This window comes from Oncorhynchus masou, chromosome 27, assembly GCF_036934945.1.
Source record: "Oncorhynchus masou masou isolate Uvic2021 chromosome 27, UVic_Omas_1.1, whole genome shotgun sequence".
Taxonomy (NCBI): domain Eukaryota; kingdom Metazoa; phylum Chordata; class Actinopteri; order Salmoniformes; family Salmonidae; genus Oncorhynchus; species Oncorhynchus masou.
In genome coordinates this window covers 58,893,807-58,914,073 of record NC_088238.1, presented here as the reverse complement: position 1 = coordinate 58,914,073, position 20,267 = coordinate 58,893,807, and the positions used below count along the sequence as shown (strand labels likewise).

General features: G+C 38.7%; 1 protein-coding gene across 2 annotated transcripts in view; it reads left to right on the top strand.

Annotated features, from left to right (window-relative positions):
- rell1 (RELT like 1) overlaps positions 1-20,267 on the top strand; it is a 65,563-nt gene that overhangs the window by 21,228 nt on the left and 24,068 nt on the right. For both annotated transcript variants that reach the window (XM_064940784.1, XM_064940785.1), the window contains exon 3: positions 131-205. In XM_064940784.1, coding sequence (XP_064796856.1) covers positions 131-205 — 75 coding nt within the window. The remainder of the gene's footprint in view (positions 1-130; positions 206-20,267) is intronic.

Here is a 20,267-nt window from a genome sequence, read left to right as displayed (position 1 = left end):
GGTATTTTGGGCATATCGCCCAGCCCTAACTGTGTCCCAAACTGATGAATGTTCGGGATAGCCTTTTCATGTCGACGACTAATGTGTTGCAGTGTTTGAGCTCTTTTTGTAATTGTGTGTTTCTCGACAGAGCTGAACGACACCTACAGCGAGAGCAACGACGACACCGTGGGACAGATCGTTCATTACATCATGAAGAATGAAGGTAACAAGGCAACAATACAGTAACCACTGAGTGTTTATGGATAGTGGATAACTCTTGTCTCCTCTCTCCTGACAACCATATTATAACAAGTGTCTATGACCACTCTACTGGCTCATACTGACAACAATACTATAACTGGTGGATATGACCACTCTACTGTATCCTACTGACAACAATACTATAACTAGTGTCTATGACCTCTCTACTGACAACAATACTATAACTAGTGTCTATGACCACTACTGTCTCCTACTGACAACAATACTATAACTAGTGTCTATGACCACTCTACTGTCTCCTACTGACAACAATACTATAACTAGTGTCTATGACCACTCTACTGACAACAATACTATAACTAGTGTCTATGACCACTCTACTGTCTCCTACTGACAACAATACTATAACTAGTGTCTATGGACCACTCTACTGACAACAATACTATAACTAGTGTCTATGACCACTCTACTGTCTCCTACTGACAACAATACTATAACTAGTATCTATAACCACTACTGTCTCCTACTGACAACAATACTATAACTAGTATCTATGACCACTCTACTGACAACAATACTATAACTAGTGTCTATGACCACTCTACTGTCTCCTACTGACAACAATACTATAACTAGTGTCTATGACCACTCTACTGACAACAATACTATAACTAGTGTCTATGACCACTCTACTGTCTCCTACTGACAACAATACTATAACTAGTATCTATGACCACTCTACTGGCTCCTACTGACAACAATACTATAACTAGTGTCTATGACCACTCTACTGACAACAATACTATAACTAGTGTCTATGGACCACTCTACTGACAACAATACTATAACTAGTGTCTATGGACCACTCTACTGACAACAATACTATAACTAGTGTCTATGACCACTCTACTGACAACAATACTATAACTAGTGTCTATGACCACTCTGTCTCCTACTGACAACAATACTATAACTAGTGTCTATGACCACTCTACTGACAACAATACTATAACTAGTGTCTATGACCACTCTACTGTCTCCTACTGACAACAATACTATAACTAGTGTCTATGACCACTCTACTGACAACAATACTATAACTAGTGTCTATGACCACTCTACTGTCTCCTACTGACAACAATACTATAACTAGTGTCTATGACCACTCTACTGACAACAATACTATAACTAGTGTCTATGACCACTCTACTGTCTCCTACTGACAACAATACTATAACTAGTGTCTATGACCACTCTACTGACAACAATACTATAACTAGTGTCTATGACCACTCTACTGTCTCCTACTGACAACAATAATACTATAACTAGTGTCTATGACCACTCTACTGACAACAATACTATAACTAGTGTCTATGACCACTCTACTGTCTCCTACTGACAACAATACTATAACTAGTGTCTAGTGTCTATGACTGACAACAATACTATAACTACTGACAACAATACTATAACTAGTGTCTATGACCACTCTACTGTCTCCTACTGACAACAATACTATAACTAGTGTCTATGACCACTCTACTGTCTCCTACTGACAACAAAACTATAACTAGTGTCTATGACCACTCTACTGTCTCCTACTGGCAACAATACTATAACTAGTGTCTATGACCACTCTACTGACAACAATACTATAACTAGTGTCTATGACCACTACTGTCTCCTACTGACAACAATACTATAACTAGTGTCTATGACCACTCTACTGTCTCCTACTGACAACAATACTATAACTAGTGTCTATGACCACTCTACTGACAACAATACTATAACTAGTGTCTATGACCACTAACTACTATGACTCCTACTGACAACAATACTATAACTAGTGTCTATGACCACTCTACTGACAACAATACTATAACTAGTGTCTATGACCACTCTACTGACAACAATACTATAACTAGTGTCTATGACCACTCTACTGTCTCCTACTGACAACAATACTATGACAACAATACTATAACTAGTGTCTATGACCACTACTGTCTCTACTGACAACAACACTATAACTAGTGTCTATGACCACTCTACTGACAACAATACTATAACTAGTGTCTATGACCACTCTACTGTCTCCTACTGACAACAATACTATAACTAGTGTCTATGACTACTCTCTACTGACAACAATCTAACCTACTACTGACAACAATACTATAACTAGTGTCTATGACCACTCTACTGTCTCCTACTGACAACAATACTATAACTAGTGTCTATGACCACTCTACTGACAACAATACTATAACTAGTGTCTATGACCACTACTACTGGCTCCTACTGACAACAATACTATAACTAGTGTCTATGACCACTCTACTGACAACAATACTATAACTAGTGTCTATGACCACTCTACTGACAACAATACTATAACTAGTGTCTATGACCTCTCTACTGACAACAATACTATAACTAGTGTCTATGACCACTCTACTGACAACAATACTATAACTAGTGTCTATGACCACTCTACTGTCTCCTACTGACAACAATACTATAACTAGTGTCTATGACCACTACTGTCTCCTACTGACAACAATACTATAACTAGTGTCTATGACCACTCTACTGACAACAATACTATAACTAGTGTCTATGACCACTCTACTGTCTCCTACTGACAACAATACTATAACTAGTGTCTATGACCACTCTACTGACAACAATACTATAACTAGTGTCTATGACCACTCTACTGTCTCCTACTGACAACAATACTATAACTAGTGTCTATGACCACTCTCTACTGACAACAATACTATAACTAGTGTCTATGACCACTCTACTGACAACAATACTATAACTAGTGTCTATGACCACTCTACTGTCTCCTACTGACAACAATACTATAACTAGTGTCTATGACCACTACTGTCTCCTACTGACAACAATACTATAACTAGTGTCTATGACCACTCTACTGTCTCCTACTGACAACAATACTATAACTAGTGTCTATGACCACTCTACTGACAACAATACTATAACTAGTGTCTATGACCACTCTACTGGCTCCTACTGACAACAATACTATAACTAGTGTCTATGACCACTCTACTGTCTCCTACTGACAACAATACTATAACTAGTGTCTATGACCACTCTACTGACAACAATAAAATAACTAGTGTCTATGACCACTCTACTGGCTCCTACTGACAACAATACTATAACTAGTGTCTATGACCACTACTGTGTCCTACTGACAACAACACTATAACTAGTGTCTATGACCACTACTTTCTCCTACTGACAACCATACTATAACTAGTGTCTATGACCACTACTGTGTCCTACTGACAACAACACTATAACTAGTGTCTATGACCACTCTACTGACAACAATACTATAACTAGTGTCTATGACCACTCTACTGTCTCCTACTGACAACAATACTATAACTAGTGTCTATGACCACTCTACTGACAACAATACTATAACTAGTGTCTATGACCACTCTACTGTCTCCTACTGACAACAATACTATAACTAGTGTCTATGACCACTCTACTGTCTCCTACTGACAACAATACTATAACTAGTGTCTATGACCAATCTACTGTGTCCTACTGACAACAATACTATAACTAGTGTCTATGACCACTCTACTGTCTCCTACTGACAACAACACTATAACTAGTGTCTATGACCACTCTACTGACAACAATACTATAACTAGTGTCTATGACCACTCTACTGTCTCCTACTGACAACAATACTATAACTAGTGTCTATGACCACTACTGTCTCCTACTGACAACAATACTATAACTGGTGTCTATGACCACTCTACTGACAACAATACTATAACTAGTGTCTATGACCACTCTACTGTCTCCTACTGACAACAATACTATAACTAGTGTCTATGTCTGTCTTCTACTGACAACAATACTATAACTAGTGTCTATGACCACTCTACTGACAACAATACTATAACTAGTGTCTATGACCACTGTCTCCTACTGACAACAATACTATAACTAGTGTCTCCTACTGACAACAATACTATAACTAGTGTCTATGACCACTACTTTCTCCTACTGACAACAATACTATAACTAGTGTCTATGACCACTCTACTGACAACAATACTATAACTAGTGTCTATGACCACTCTACTGTCTCCTACTGACAACAACACTATAACTAGTGTCTATGACCACTCTACTGTCTCCTACTGACAACAACACTATAACTAGTGTCTATGACCACTCTACTGACAACAATACTATAACTAGTGTCTATGACCACTCTACTGTCTCCTACTGACAACAATACTATAACTAGTGTCTATGACCACTACTGTGTCCTACTGACAACAACACTATAACTAGTGTCTATGACCACTCTACTGACAACAATACTATAACTAGTGTCTATGACCACTCTACTGTCTCCTACTGACAACAACACTATAACTAGTGTCTATGACCACTCTACTGACAACAATACTATAACTAGTGTCTATGACCACTACTGTCTCCTACTGACAACAATACTATAACTAGTGTCTATGACCACTCTACTGACTGACAACAATACTATAACTAGTGTCTATGACCACTCTACTGTCTCCTACTGACAACAATACTATAACTAGTGTCTATGACCACTCTACTGACAACAATACTATAACTAGTGTCTATGACCACTCTACTGACAACAATACTATAACTAGTGTCTATGACCACTCTACTGACAACAATACTATAACTAGTGTCTATGACCTCTCTACTGACAATACTATAATACTATGACCTCTCTACTGACAACAATACTATAACTAGTGTCTATGACCACTACTTTCTCCTACTGACAACCATACTATAACTAGTGTCTATGACCACTACTGTCTCCTACTGACAACAATACTATAACTAGTGTCTATGACCACTACTGTCTCCTACTGACAACAATACTATAACTAGTGTCTATAACCACTCTACTGTCTCCTACTGACAACAATACTATAACTAGTGTCTATGACCACTCTACTGTCTCCTACTGACAACAATACTATAACTAGTGTCTATGACTTCTCTACTGACAACAATACTATAACTAGTGTCTATGACCACTACTGTCTCCTACTGACAACAATACTATAACTAGTGTCTATGACCACTCTACTGGCTCCTACTGACAACAACACTATAACTAGTGTCTATGACCACTCTACTGACAACAATACTATAACTAGTGTCTATGACCACTCTACTGTCTCCTACTGACAACAATACTATAACTAGTGTCTATGACCACTCTACTGACAACAATACTATAACTAGTGTCTATGACCACTCTACTGACAACAATACTATAACTAGTGTCTATGACCACTCTACTGTCTCCTACTGACAACAATACTATAACTAGTGTCTATGACCACTCTACTGACAACAATACTATAACTAGTGTCTATGACCACTCTACTGGCTCCTACTGACAACCAATACTATAACTAGTGTCTATGACCACTCTACTGACAACAATACTATAACTAGTGTCTATGACCACTACTGTCTCCTACTGACAACAATACTATAACTAGTGTCTATGACCACTCTACTGTCTCCTACTGACAACAATACTATAACTAGTGTCTATGACCACTACTGTCTCCTACTGACAACAATACTATAACTATAACTGGTGTCTATGACCACTACTGACAACAATACTATAACTAGTGTCTATGACCACTCTACTGTCTCCTACTGACAACAATACTATAACTAGTGTCTATGACCACTCTCTTCTACTGACAACAATACTATAACTAGTGTCTATGACCACTCTACTGACAACAATACTATAACTAGTGTCTATGACCACTGTCTCCTACTGACCACTACTGACAACAATACTATAACTAGTGTCTATGACCACTACTTTCTCCTACTGACAACAATACTATAACTAGTGTCTATGACCACTCTACTGACAACAATACTATAACTAGTGTCTATGACCACTCTACTGTCTCCTACTGACAACAACACTATAACTAGTGTCTATGACCACTCTACTGTCTCCTACTGACAACAACACTATAACTAGTGTCTATGACCACTCTACTGACAACAATACTATAACTAGTGTCTATGACCACTCTACTGTCTCCTACTGACAACAATACTATAACTAGTGTCTATGACCACTACTGTGTCCTACTGACAACAACACTATAACTAGTGTCTATGACCACTCTACTGACAACAATACTATAACTAGTGTCTATGACCACTCTACTGTCTCCTACTGACAACAACACTATAACTAGTGTCTATGACCACTCTACTGACAACAATACTATAACTAGTGTCTATGACCACTACTGTCTCCTACTGACAACAATACTATAACTAGTGTCTATGACCACTCTACTGACAACAATACTATAACTAGTGTCTATGACCACTCTACTGTCTCCTACTGACAACAATACTATAACTAGTGTCTATGACCACTCTACTGACAACAATACTATAACTAGTGTCTATGACCTCTCTACTGACAACAATACTATAACTAGTGTCTATGACCTCTCTACTGACAACAATACTATAACTAGTGTCTATGACCACTATACTTGTCTCCTACTGACAACCATACTATAACTAGTGTCTATGACCACTACTGTCTCCTACTGACAACAATACTATAACTAGTGTCTATAACCACTACTACTGTCTCCTACTGACAACAATACTATAACTAGTGTCTATGACCACTCTACTGTCTCCTACTGACAACAATACTATAACTAGTGTCTATGACTTCTCTACTGACAACAATACTATAACTAGTGTCTATGACCACTACTGTCTCCTACTGACAACAATACTATAACTAGTGTCTATGACCACTCTACTGGCTCCTACTGACAACAATACTATAACTAGTGTCTATGACCACTCTACTGACAACAATACTATAACTAGTGTCTATGACCACTCTACTGTCTCCTACTGACAACAATACTATAACTAGTGTCTATGACCACTCTACTGTCTCCTACTGACAACAATACTATAACTAGTGTCTATGACCACTCTACTGACAACAATACTATAACTAGTGTCTATGACCACTCTACTGACAACAATACTATAACTAGTGTCTATGACCACTCTACTGTCTCCTACTGACAACAATACTATAACTAGTGTCTATGACCACTCTACTGACAACAATACTATAACTAGTGTCTATGACCACTCTACTGGCTCCTACTGACAACAATACTATAACTAGTGTCTATGACCACTCTACTGACAACAATACTATAACTAGTGTCTATGACCACTGTCTCCTACTGACAACAATACTATAACTAGTGTCTATGACCACTCTACTGTCTCCTACTGACAACAATACTATAACTAGTGTCTATGACCACTCTACTGACAACAATACTATAACTAGTGTCTATGACCACAATACTACTGTCTCCTACTGACAACAATACTATAACTAGTGTCTATGACCACTACTGTCTCCTACTGACAACAATACTATAACTAGTGTCTATGACCACTCTACTGACAACAATACTATAACTAGTGTCTATGACCACTCTACTGTCTCCCTACTGACAACAATACTATAACTAGTGTCTATGACCACTCTACTGTCTCCTACTGACAACAATACTATAACTAGTGTCTATGACCACTCTACCTGTCTCCTACTGACAACAATACTATAACTAGTGTCTCCTACTGACAACAATACTATAACTAGTGTCTATGACCACTCTACTGACAACAATACTATAACTAGTGTCTATGACCACTCTACTGTCTCCTACTGACAACAATACTATAACTAGTGTCTATGACCACTCTACTGACAACAATACTATAACTAGTGTCTATGACCACTCTACTGTCTCCTACTGACAACAATACTATAACTAGTGTCTATGACCACTCTACTGACAACAATACTATAACTAGTGTCTATGACCACTCTACTGTCTCCTACTGACAACAATACTATAACTAGTGTCTATGACCACTCTACTGACAACAATACTATAACTAGTGTCTGACCATGACCTATAACTAGTGTCTACTGTCTCCTACTGACAACAATACTATAACTAGTGTCTATGACCACTCTACTGACAACAATACTATAACTAGTGTCTATGACCACAACAATCTACTGTCTCCTACTGACAACAATACTATAACTAGTGTCTATGACCACTCTACTGTCTCCTACTGACAACAATACTATAACTAGTGTCTATGACCACTCTACTGTCTCCTACTGGCAACAATACTATAACTAGTGTCTATGACCACTCTACTGACAACAATACTATAACTAGTGTCTATGACCACTACTGTCTCCTACTGACAACAATACTATAACTAGTGTCTATGACCACTCTACTGTCTCCTACTGACAACAATACTATAACTAGTGTCTATGACCACTCTACTGACAACAATACTATAACTAGTGTCTATGACCACTCTACTGACTCCTACTGACAACAATACTATAACTAGTGTCTATGACCACTCTACTGACAACAATACTATAACTAGTGTCTATGACCACTCTACTGACAACAATACTATAAACTAGTGTCTATGACCAATACTATAACTAGTGTCTATGACCACTACTGACAACAATACTATAACTAGTGTCTATGACCACTACTGTCTCCTACTGACAACAATACTATAACTAGTGTCTATGACCACTCTACTGACAACAATACTATAACTAGTGTCTATGACCACTCTACTGTCTCCTACTGACAACAATACTATAACTAGTGTCTATGACCACTCTACTGTCTCCTACTGACAACAATACTATAACTAGTGTCTATGACCACTCTACTGTCTCCTACTGGCAACAATACTATAACTAGTGTCTATGACCACTCTACTGACAACAATACTATAACTAGTGTCTATGACCACTACTGTCTCCTACTGACAACAATACTATAACTAGTGTCTATGACCACTCTACTGACAACAATACTATAACTAGTGTCTATGACCACTCTACTGACAACACTATAACTAGTGTCTATGACCACTCTACTGACAACAATACTATAACTAGTGTCTATGACCTCTCTACTGACAACAATACTATAACTAGTGTCTATCCTACTGACAACAATACTATAACTAGTGTCTATGACCACTCTACTGTCTCCTACTGACAACAATACTATAACTAGTGTCTATGACCACTACTGTCTCCTACTGACAACAATACTATAACTAGTGTCTATGACCACTCTACTGTCTCCTACTGACAACAATACTATAACTAGTGTCTATGACCTACTCCTACTGACAACAATACTATAACTAGTGTCTATGACCACTCTACTGTCTCCTACTGACAACAATACTATAACTAGTGTCTATGACCACTCTACTGACAACAATACTATAACTAGTGTCTATGACCACTCTACTGACAACAATACTATAACTAGTGTCTATGACCACTCTACTGTGTCTCCTACTGACAACAATACTATAACTAGTGTCTATGACCACTACTGTCTCCTACTGACAACAATACTATAACTAGTGTCTATGACCACTCTACTGTCTCCTACTGACAACAATACTATAACTAGTGTCTATGACCACTCTACTGACAACAATACTATAACTAGTGTCTATGACCACTCTACTGGCTCCTACTGACAACAATACTATAACTAGTGTCTATGACCACTCTACTGACCACTCTGTCTCCTACTGACAACAATACTATAACTAGTGTCTATGACCACTCTACTGACAACAATACTATAACTAGTGTCTATGACCACTCTACTGGCTCCTACTGACAACAATACTATAACTAGTGTCTATGACCACTACTGTGTCCTACTGACAACAATACTATAACTAGTGTCTATGACCACTACTGTCTCCTACTGACAACAATACTATAACTAGTGTCTATGACCACTACTGTGTCCTACTGACAACAATACTATAACTAGTGTCTATGACCACTCTACTGACAACAATACTATAACTAGTGTCTATGACCACTCTACTGTCTCCTACTGACAACAATACTATAACTATAACTAGTGTCTATGACCACTATCTACTGACAACAATACTATAACTAGTGTCTATGACCACTCTACTGTCTCCTACTGACAACAATACTATAACTAGTGTCTATGACCACTCTACTGTCTCCTACTGACAACAACACTATAACTAGTGTCTATGACCAATCTACTGTGTCCTACTGACAACAATACTATAACTAGTGTCTATGACCACTCTACTGTCTCCTACTGACAACAACACTATAACTAGTGTCTATGACCACTCTACTGACAACAATACTATAACTAGTGTCTATGACCACTCTACTGTCTCCTACTGACAACAATACTATAACTAGTGTCTATGACCACTCTACTGTCTCCTACTGACAACAACACTATAACTAGTGTCTATGACCACTCTACTGACAACAATACTATAACTAGTGTCTATGACCACTCTACTGTCTCCTACTGACAACAATACTATAACTAGTGTCTATGACCACCACTACTGTGTCCTACTGACAACAACACTATAACTAGTGTCTATGACCACTGTCTCCTACTGACAACAATACTATAACTAGTGTCTATGACCACTCTACTGTCTCCTACTGACAACAACACTATAACTAGTGTCTATGACCTACTGTCTCCTACTGACAACAATACTATAACTAGTGTCTATGACCACTACTGTCTCCTACTGACAACAATACTATAACTAGTGTCTATGACCACTCTACTGACAACAATACTATAACTAGTGTCTATGACCACTCTACTGTCTCCTACTGACAACAATACTATAACTAGTGTCTATGACCACTCTACTGACAACAATACTATAACTAGTGTCTATGACCACTCTACTGACAACAATACTATAACTAGTGTCTATGACCACTCTACTGACAACAATACTATAACTAGTGTCTATGACCTCTCTACTGACAACAATACTATAACTAGTGTCTATGACCTCTCTACTGACAACAATACTATAACTAGTGTCTATGACCACTACTTTCTCCTACTGACAACCATACTATAACTAGTGTCTATGACCACTACTGTGTCCTACTGACAACAATACTATAACTAGTGTCTATGACCACTACTGTCTCCTACTGACAACAATACTATAACTAGTGTCTATAACCACTCTACTGTCTCCTACTGACAACAATACTATAACTAGTGTCTATGACCACTCTACTGTCTCCTACTGACAACAATACTATAACTAGTGTCTATGACTTCTCTACTGACAACAATACTATAACTAGTGTCTATGACCACTACTGTCTCCTACTGACAACAATACTATAACTAGTGTCTATGACCACTCTACTGGCTCCTACTGACAACAACACTATAACTAGTGTCTATGACCACTCTACTGACAACAATACTATAACTAGTGTCTATGACCACTCTACTGTCTCCTACTGACAACAATACTATAACTAGTGTCTATGACCACTCTACTGACAACAATACTATAACTAGTGTCTATGACCACTCTACTGTCTCCTACTGACAACAATACTATAACTAGTGTCTATGACCACTCTACTGTCTCCTACTGACAACAATACTATAACTAGTGTCTATGACCACTCTACTGACAACAATACTATAACTAGTGTCTATGACCACTCTACTGGCTCCTACTGACAACAATACTATAACTAGTGTCTATGACCACTCTACTGTCTCCTACTGACAACAATACTATAACTAGTGTCTATGACCACTCTACTGACAACAATAAAATAACTAGTGTCTATGACCACTCTACTGGCTCCTACTGACAACAATACTATAACTAGTGTCTATGACCACTACTGTGTCCTACTGACAACAACACTATAACTAGTGTCTATGACCACTACTTTCTCCTACTGACAACAATACTATAACTAGTGTCTATGACCACTACTGTGTCTCCTACTGACAACAACACTATAACTAGTGTCTATGACCACTCTACTGACAACAATACTATAACTAGTGTCTATGACCACTCTACTGTCTCCTACTGACAACAATACTATAACTAGTGTCTATGACCACTCTACTGACAACAATACTATAACTAGTGTCTATGACCACTCTACTGTCTCCTACTGACAACAATACTATAACTAGTGTCTATGACCACTCTACTGTCTCCTACTGACAACAACACTATAACTAGTGTCTATGACCAATCTACTGTGTCCTACTGACAACAATACTATAACTAGTGTCTATGACCACTCTACTGTCTCCTACTGACAACAACACTATAACTAGTGTCTATGACCACTCTACTGACAACAATACTATAACTAGTGTCTATGACCACTCTACTGTCTCCTACTGACAACAACACTATAACTAGTGTCTATGACCACTCTACTGTCTCCTACTGACAACAACACTATAACTAGTGTCTATGACCACTCTACTGACAACAATACTATAACTAGTGTCTATGACCACTCTACTGTCTCCTACTGACAACAATACTATAACTAGTGTCTATGACCACTACTGTGTCCTACTGACAACAACACTATAACTAGTGTCTATGACCACTCTACTGACAACAATACTATAACTAGTGTCTATGACCACTCTACTGTCTCCTACTGACAACAACACTATAACTAGTGTCTATGACCACTCTACTGACAACAATACTATAACTAGTGTCTATGACCACTACTGTCTCCTACTGACAACAATACTATAACTAGTGTCTATGACCACTCTACTGACAACAATACTATAACTAGTGTCTATGACCACTCTACTGTCTCCTACTGACAACAATACTATAACTAGTGTCTATGACCACTCTACTGACAACAATACTATAACTAGTGTCTATGACCACTCTACTGACAACAATACTATAACTAGTGTCTATGACCACTCTACTGACAACAATACTATAACTAGTGTCTATGACCTCTCTACTGACAACAATACTATAACTAGTGTCTATGACCTCTCTACTGACAACAATACTATAACTAGTGTCTATGACCACTACTTTCTCCTACTGACTATAAACCATACTGACAACAATATAACTAGTGTCTATGACCACTACTGTCTCCTACTGACAACTATAATACTATAACTAGTGTCTATGACCACTACTGTCTCCTACTGACAACAATACTATAACTAGTGTCTATGACCACTCTACTGTCTCCTACTGACAACAATACTATAACTAGTGTCTATGACCACTCTACTGTCTCCTACTGACAACAATACTATAACTAGTGTCTATGACTCTACTGACTGACAACAATACTATAACTAGTGTCTATGACCACTACTGTCTCCTACTGACAACAATACTATAACTAGTGTCTATGTCTCCTACTGACAACAACACTATAACTAGTGTCTATGACCACTCTACTGACAACAATACTATAACTAGTGTCTATGACCACTCTACTGTCTCCTACTGACAACAATACTATAACTAGTGTCTATGACCACTCTACTGACAACAATACTATAACTAGTGTCTATGACCACTCTACTGTCTCCTACTGACAACAATACTATAACTAGTGTCTATGACCACTCTACTGTCTCCTACTGACAACAATACTATAACTAGTGTCTATGACCACTCTACTGTCTCCTACTGGCAACAATACTATAACTAGTGTCTATGACCACTCTACTGACAACAATACTATAACCACTACTGTCTCCTACTGACAACAATACTATAACTAGTGTCTATGACCACTCTACTGTCTCCTACTGACAACAATACTATAACTAGTGTCTATGACCACTCTACTGACAACAATACTATAACTAGTGTCTATGACCACTCTACTGACTCCTACTGACAACAATACTATAACTAGTGTCTATGACCACTCTACTGACAACAATACTATAACTAGTGTCTATGACCACTCTACTGACAACAATACTATAACTAGTGTCTATGACCACTCTACTGTCTCCTACTGACAACAATACTATAACTAGTGTCTATGACCACTACTGTCTCCTACTGACAACAACACTATAACTAGTGTCTATGACCACTCTACTGACAACAATACTATAACTAGTGTCTATGACCACTCTACTGTCTCCTACTGACAACAATACTATAACTAGTGTCTATGACCTCTCTACTGTCTCCTACTGACAACAATACTATAACTAGTGTCTATGACCACTCTACTGGCTCCTACTGACAACAATACTATAACTAGTGTCTATGACCACTCTACTGACAACAATACTATAACTAGTGTCTATGACCACTCTACTGGCTCCTACTGACAACAATACTATAACTAGTGTCTATGACCACTCTACTGACAACAATACTATAACTAGTGTCTATGACCACTCTACTGACAACAATACTATAACTAGTGTCTATGACCACTCTACTGACAACAATACTATAACTAGTGTCTATGACCACTCTACTGACAACAATACTATAACTAGTGTCTATGACCACTCTACTGTCTCCTACTGACAACAATACTATAACTAGTGTCTATGACCACTACTGTCTCCTACTGACAACAATACTATAACTAGTGTCTATGACCACTCTACTGTCTCCTACTGACAACAATACTATAACTAGTGTCTATGACCACTCTACTGACAACAATACTATAACTAGTGTCTATGACCACTCTACTGTCTCCTACTGACAACAATACTATAACTAGTGTCTATGACCTCTCTACTGACAACAATACTATAACTAGTGTCTATGACCACTCTACTGACAACAATACTATAACTAGTGTCTATGACCACTCTACTGTCTCCTACTGACAACAATACTATAACTAGTGTCTATGACCACTACTGTCTCCTACTGACAACAATACTATAACTAGTGTCTATGACCACTCTACTGTCTCCTACTGACAACAATACTATAACTAGTGTCTATGACCACTCTACTGACAACAATACTATAACTAGTGTCTATGACCACTCTACTGGCTCCTACTGACAACAATACTATAACTAGTGTCTATGACCACTCTACTGTCTCCTACTGACAACAATACTATAACTAGTGTCTATGACCACTCTACTGACAACAATAAAATAACTAGTGTCTATGACCACTCTACTGGCTCCTACTGACAACAATACTATAACTAGTGTCTATGACCACTACTGTGTCCTACTGACAACAACACTATAACTAGTGTCTATGACCACTACTTTCTCCTACTGACAACCATACTATAACTAGTGTCTATGACCACTACTGTGTCCTACTGACAACAACACTATAACTAGTGTCTATGACCACTCTACTGACAACAATACTATAACTAGTGTCTATGACCACTCTACTGTCTCCTACTGACAACAATACTATAACTAGTGTCTATGACCACTCTACTGACAACAATACTATAACTAGTGTCTATGACCACTCTACTGTCTCCTACTGACAACAATACTATAACTAGTGTCTATGACCACTCTACTGTCTCCTACTGACAACAACACTATAACTAGTGTCTATGACCAATCTACTGTGTCCTACTGACAACAATACTATAACTAGTGTCTATGACCACTCTACTGTCTCCTACTGACAACAACACTATAACTAGTGTCTATGACCACTCTACTGACAACAATACTATAACTAGTGTCTATGACCACTCTACTGTCTCCTACTGACAACAATACTATAACTAGTGTCTATGACCACTACTGTCTCCTACTGACAACAATACTATAACTGGTGTCTATGACCACTCTACTGACAACAATACTATAACTAGTGTCTATGACCACTCTACTGTCTCCTACTGACAACAATACTATAACTAGTGTCTATGACCACTGTCTTCTACTGACAACAATACTATAACTAGTGTCTATGACCACTCTACTGACAACAATACTATAACTAGTGTCTATGACCACTGTCTCCTACTGACAACAATACTATAACTAGTGTCTATGACCACTACTTTCTCCTACTGACAACCATACTATAACTAGTGTCTATGACCACTCTACTGACAACAATACTATAACTAGTGTCTATGACCACTCTACTGTCTCCTACTGACAACAACACTATAACTAGTGTCTATGACCACTCTACTGTCTCCTACTGACAACAACACTATAACTAGTGTCTATGACCACTCTACTGACAACAATACTATAACTAGTGTCTATGACCACTCTACTGTCTCCTACTGACAACAATACTATAACTAGTGTCTATGACCACTACTGTGTCCTACTGACAACAACACTATAACTAGTGTCTATGACCACTCTACTGACAACAATACTATAACTAGTGTCTATGACCACTACTGTCTCCTACTGACAACAATACTATAACTAGTGTCTATGACCACTCTACTGACAACAATACTATAACTAGTGTCTATGACCACTCTACTGACAACAATACTATAACTAGTGTCTATGACCACTCTACTGACAACAATACTATAACTAGTGTCTATGACCTCTCTACTGACAACAATACTATAACTAGTGTCTATGACCTCTCTACTGACAACAATACTATAACTAGTGTCTATGACCACTACTTTCTCCTACTGACAACCATACTATAACTAGTGTCTATGACCACTACTGTGTCCTACTGACAACCATACTATAACTAGTGTCTATGACCACTACTGTCTCCTACTGACAACAATACTATAACTAGTGTCTATAACCACTCTACTGTCTCCTACTGACAACAATACTATAACTAGTGTCTATGACCACTCTACTGTCTCCTACTGACAACAATACTATAACTAGTGTCTATGACTTCTCTACTGACAACAATACTATAACTAGTGTCTATGACCACTACTGTCTCCTACTGACAACAATACTATAACTAGTGTCTATGACCACTCTACTGGCTCCTACTGACAACAACACTATAACTAGTGTCTATGACCACTCTACTGACAACAATACTATAACTAGTGTCTATGACCACTCTACTGTCTCCTACTGACAACAATACTATAACTAGTGTCTATGACCACTCTACTGACAACAATACTATAACTAGTGTCTATGACCACTCTACTGGCTCCTACTGACAACCATACTATAACTAGTGTCTATGACCACTCTACTGACAACAATACTATAACTAGTGTCTATGACCACTCTACTGACAACAATACTATAACTAGTGTCTATGACCACTCTACTGTCTCCTACTGACAACAATACTATAACTAGTGTCTATGGACCACTCTACTGACAACAATACTATAACTAGTGTCTATGACCACTCTACTGTCTCCTCTACTGACAACAATACTATAACTAGTGTCTATGACCACTCTACTGTCTCCTACTGACAACAATACTATAACTAGTGTCTATGACCACTCTACTGCCTCCTACTGACAACAACACTATAACTAGTGTCTATGACCACTCTACTGACAACAATACTATAACTAGTGTCTATGACCACTCTACTGACAACAATACTATAACTAGTGTCTATGACCACTCTACTGTCTCCTACTGGCAACAATACTATAACTAGTGTCTATGACCTCTCTACTGACAACAATACTATAACTAGTGTCTATGACCACTCTACTGTCTCCTACTGACAACAATACTATAACTAGTGTCTATGACCACTACTGTCTCCTACTGACAACAATACTATAACTAGTGTCTATGACCACTCTACTGACAACAATACTATAACTAGTGTCTATGACCACTCTACTGCCTCCTACTGACAACAACACTATAACTAGTGTCTATGACCACTCTACTGACAACAATACTATAACCAGTGTCTATGACCTCTCTACTGACAACAATACTATAACTAGTTTCTATGACCACTCTACTGACAACAATACTATAACTAGTGTCTATGACCACTCTACTGACAACAATACTATAACTAGTGTCTATGACCACTCTACTGTCTCCTACCGACAACAATACTATAACTAGTGTCTATGACCACTCTACTGTCTCCTACTGACAACAATACTATAACTAGTGTCTATGACCACTACTGTCTCCTACTGACAACAACACTATAACCTTTCCTCACTATCTATCTATCTATCTATCTATCTATCTATCTATCTATCTATCTATCAAAAAATTCTCCACTGAACAACACAGTGCCTTGACCTTTTTCTACATTTCTGTTACGTTACAGCCTCATTCTAAAAATGATTACATTTGGGTTTTTTTCTGCTCATCAATCTACACACAATACCCCATAATGACATCACAATACCCCATAATGACAGTGAAAACATTTTTTTTTTATTGAAAATAGACGTATCACATTCACATAAGTATTCAGACCCTTTACGCATTACTTGAAGCGCCTTTGGCAGCGATTACAGCCTTGACTGTTCTTGGGTATGACGCTACAAGCTTGGCACCCCTGTATTTGGGGAGTTTCTCCCATTCTTCTCTGCAGATCCTCTCTGTCAGGTTGGATGGGGAGCATCGCTGCACAGCTTTTTCCAGTCTCTCCAGAGATGTTAGATCGGGTTCAAGTCCAGGCTCTGACTGGGCCACTCTAGGCCATTCAGAGACTTGTCCCGAATCCACTCCTGCTCGGTCTTGGCTGTGTGCTTCGGGTCGTGGTCCTGTTGATCTGGGGCGAAGGTTCACATTCTGAGGTCCTCAGTGCCCTGGAACAGATTTTCATCAAGGATCTCTCTGTACTTTGCTCCGTTCATCTTTGCCTCGATCCTGACTTGTCTCCCAGTCCCTGCCGCTGAAAAACATACCCACAGCATGATGCTGCCACCACCATGCTTCACTGTAGTGTTGGTGTCAGGTTTCTTCCAGACATGACGCTTGGCATTCAGGCCAAAGAGTTGAATCTTGGTTTCATCAGACCAGAGAAACTTGTTTATTATGTTCTGAGAGTCTTTTTATTTAGGTGCCTTTTTGCAAACTCCAAGTTTTGGTGTCACGTTCATTTTACTGAGGAGTGGCTTCCGTCTGGCCACTACCAAGTCATGATTGGTGGAGTGCTGCAGAGATGGGATAACCTTCTGGAAGTTTCTCCCATCTCCACAGAGAAACTCTAGAGCTTTGTCAGTGACCATCAGGTTCTCGGTCACCTCCCTGACCAAGGCCTTTCTCCCCCGATTGGTCAGTTCTAGGGAGAGTCTTGGTGGTTCCAAACTTCTTCCATTTAAGAATCATGGAGGCCACTGTGTTCGTGGGGACAATTCCTTGGACCTCATGGCTTGGTTTTGCTCTGACATGTACTGTCAACTGTGCGACCTTATATAGACAGGTGTGTGCCTTTCCAAATCATGTCCAATCAATTATATTTACCACAGGTGGACTCCAATCAAGTTGTAGAAACATCTTAAGGATGATCAATGGAAACAAGATGCACCTCAGCTCAATGTTGAGTCTCATAGCGAAGGGTCTGAATAATTATGTAAATAAGGTATTTCTGTTTTTAAATTTTAATCAATTGACAATTATTTCTCAAACTGTTTTTGCTTTGTCATTATGGGGTATTGTGTGTAGATTGCTGGAGGGGGCAGGGGGGGGGAAACTAACAATTTTAAGAGTTTTTAAACGCAACAAACTGTTTGGATAAAGTCAAGGGGTCTGAATAATTTCCGACGGTGCCGTGTGTCCCTCTACTGCTAACCGTGTGTCCCTCTACTGCTAACCGTGTGTCCCTCTACTGCTAACCGGGTGTCCCTCTACTGCTAACCGGGTGTCCCTCTACTGCTAACCGGGTGTCCCTCTACTGCTAACCGGGTGTCCCTCTACCGCTAACCGGGTGTCCCTCTACCGCTAACCGGGTGTCCCTCTACCGCTAACCGTGTGTCCCTCTACCGCTAACCGTGTGTCCCTCTACCGCTAACCGTGTGTCCCTCTACCGCTAACCGTGTCCCTCTACCGCTA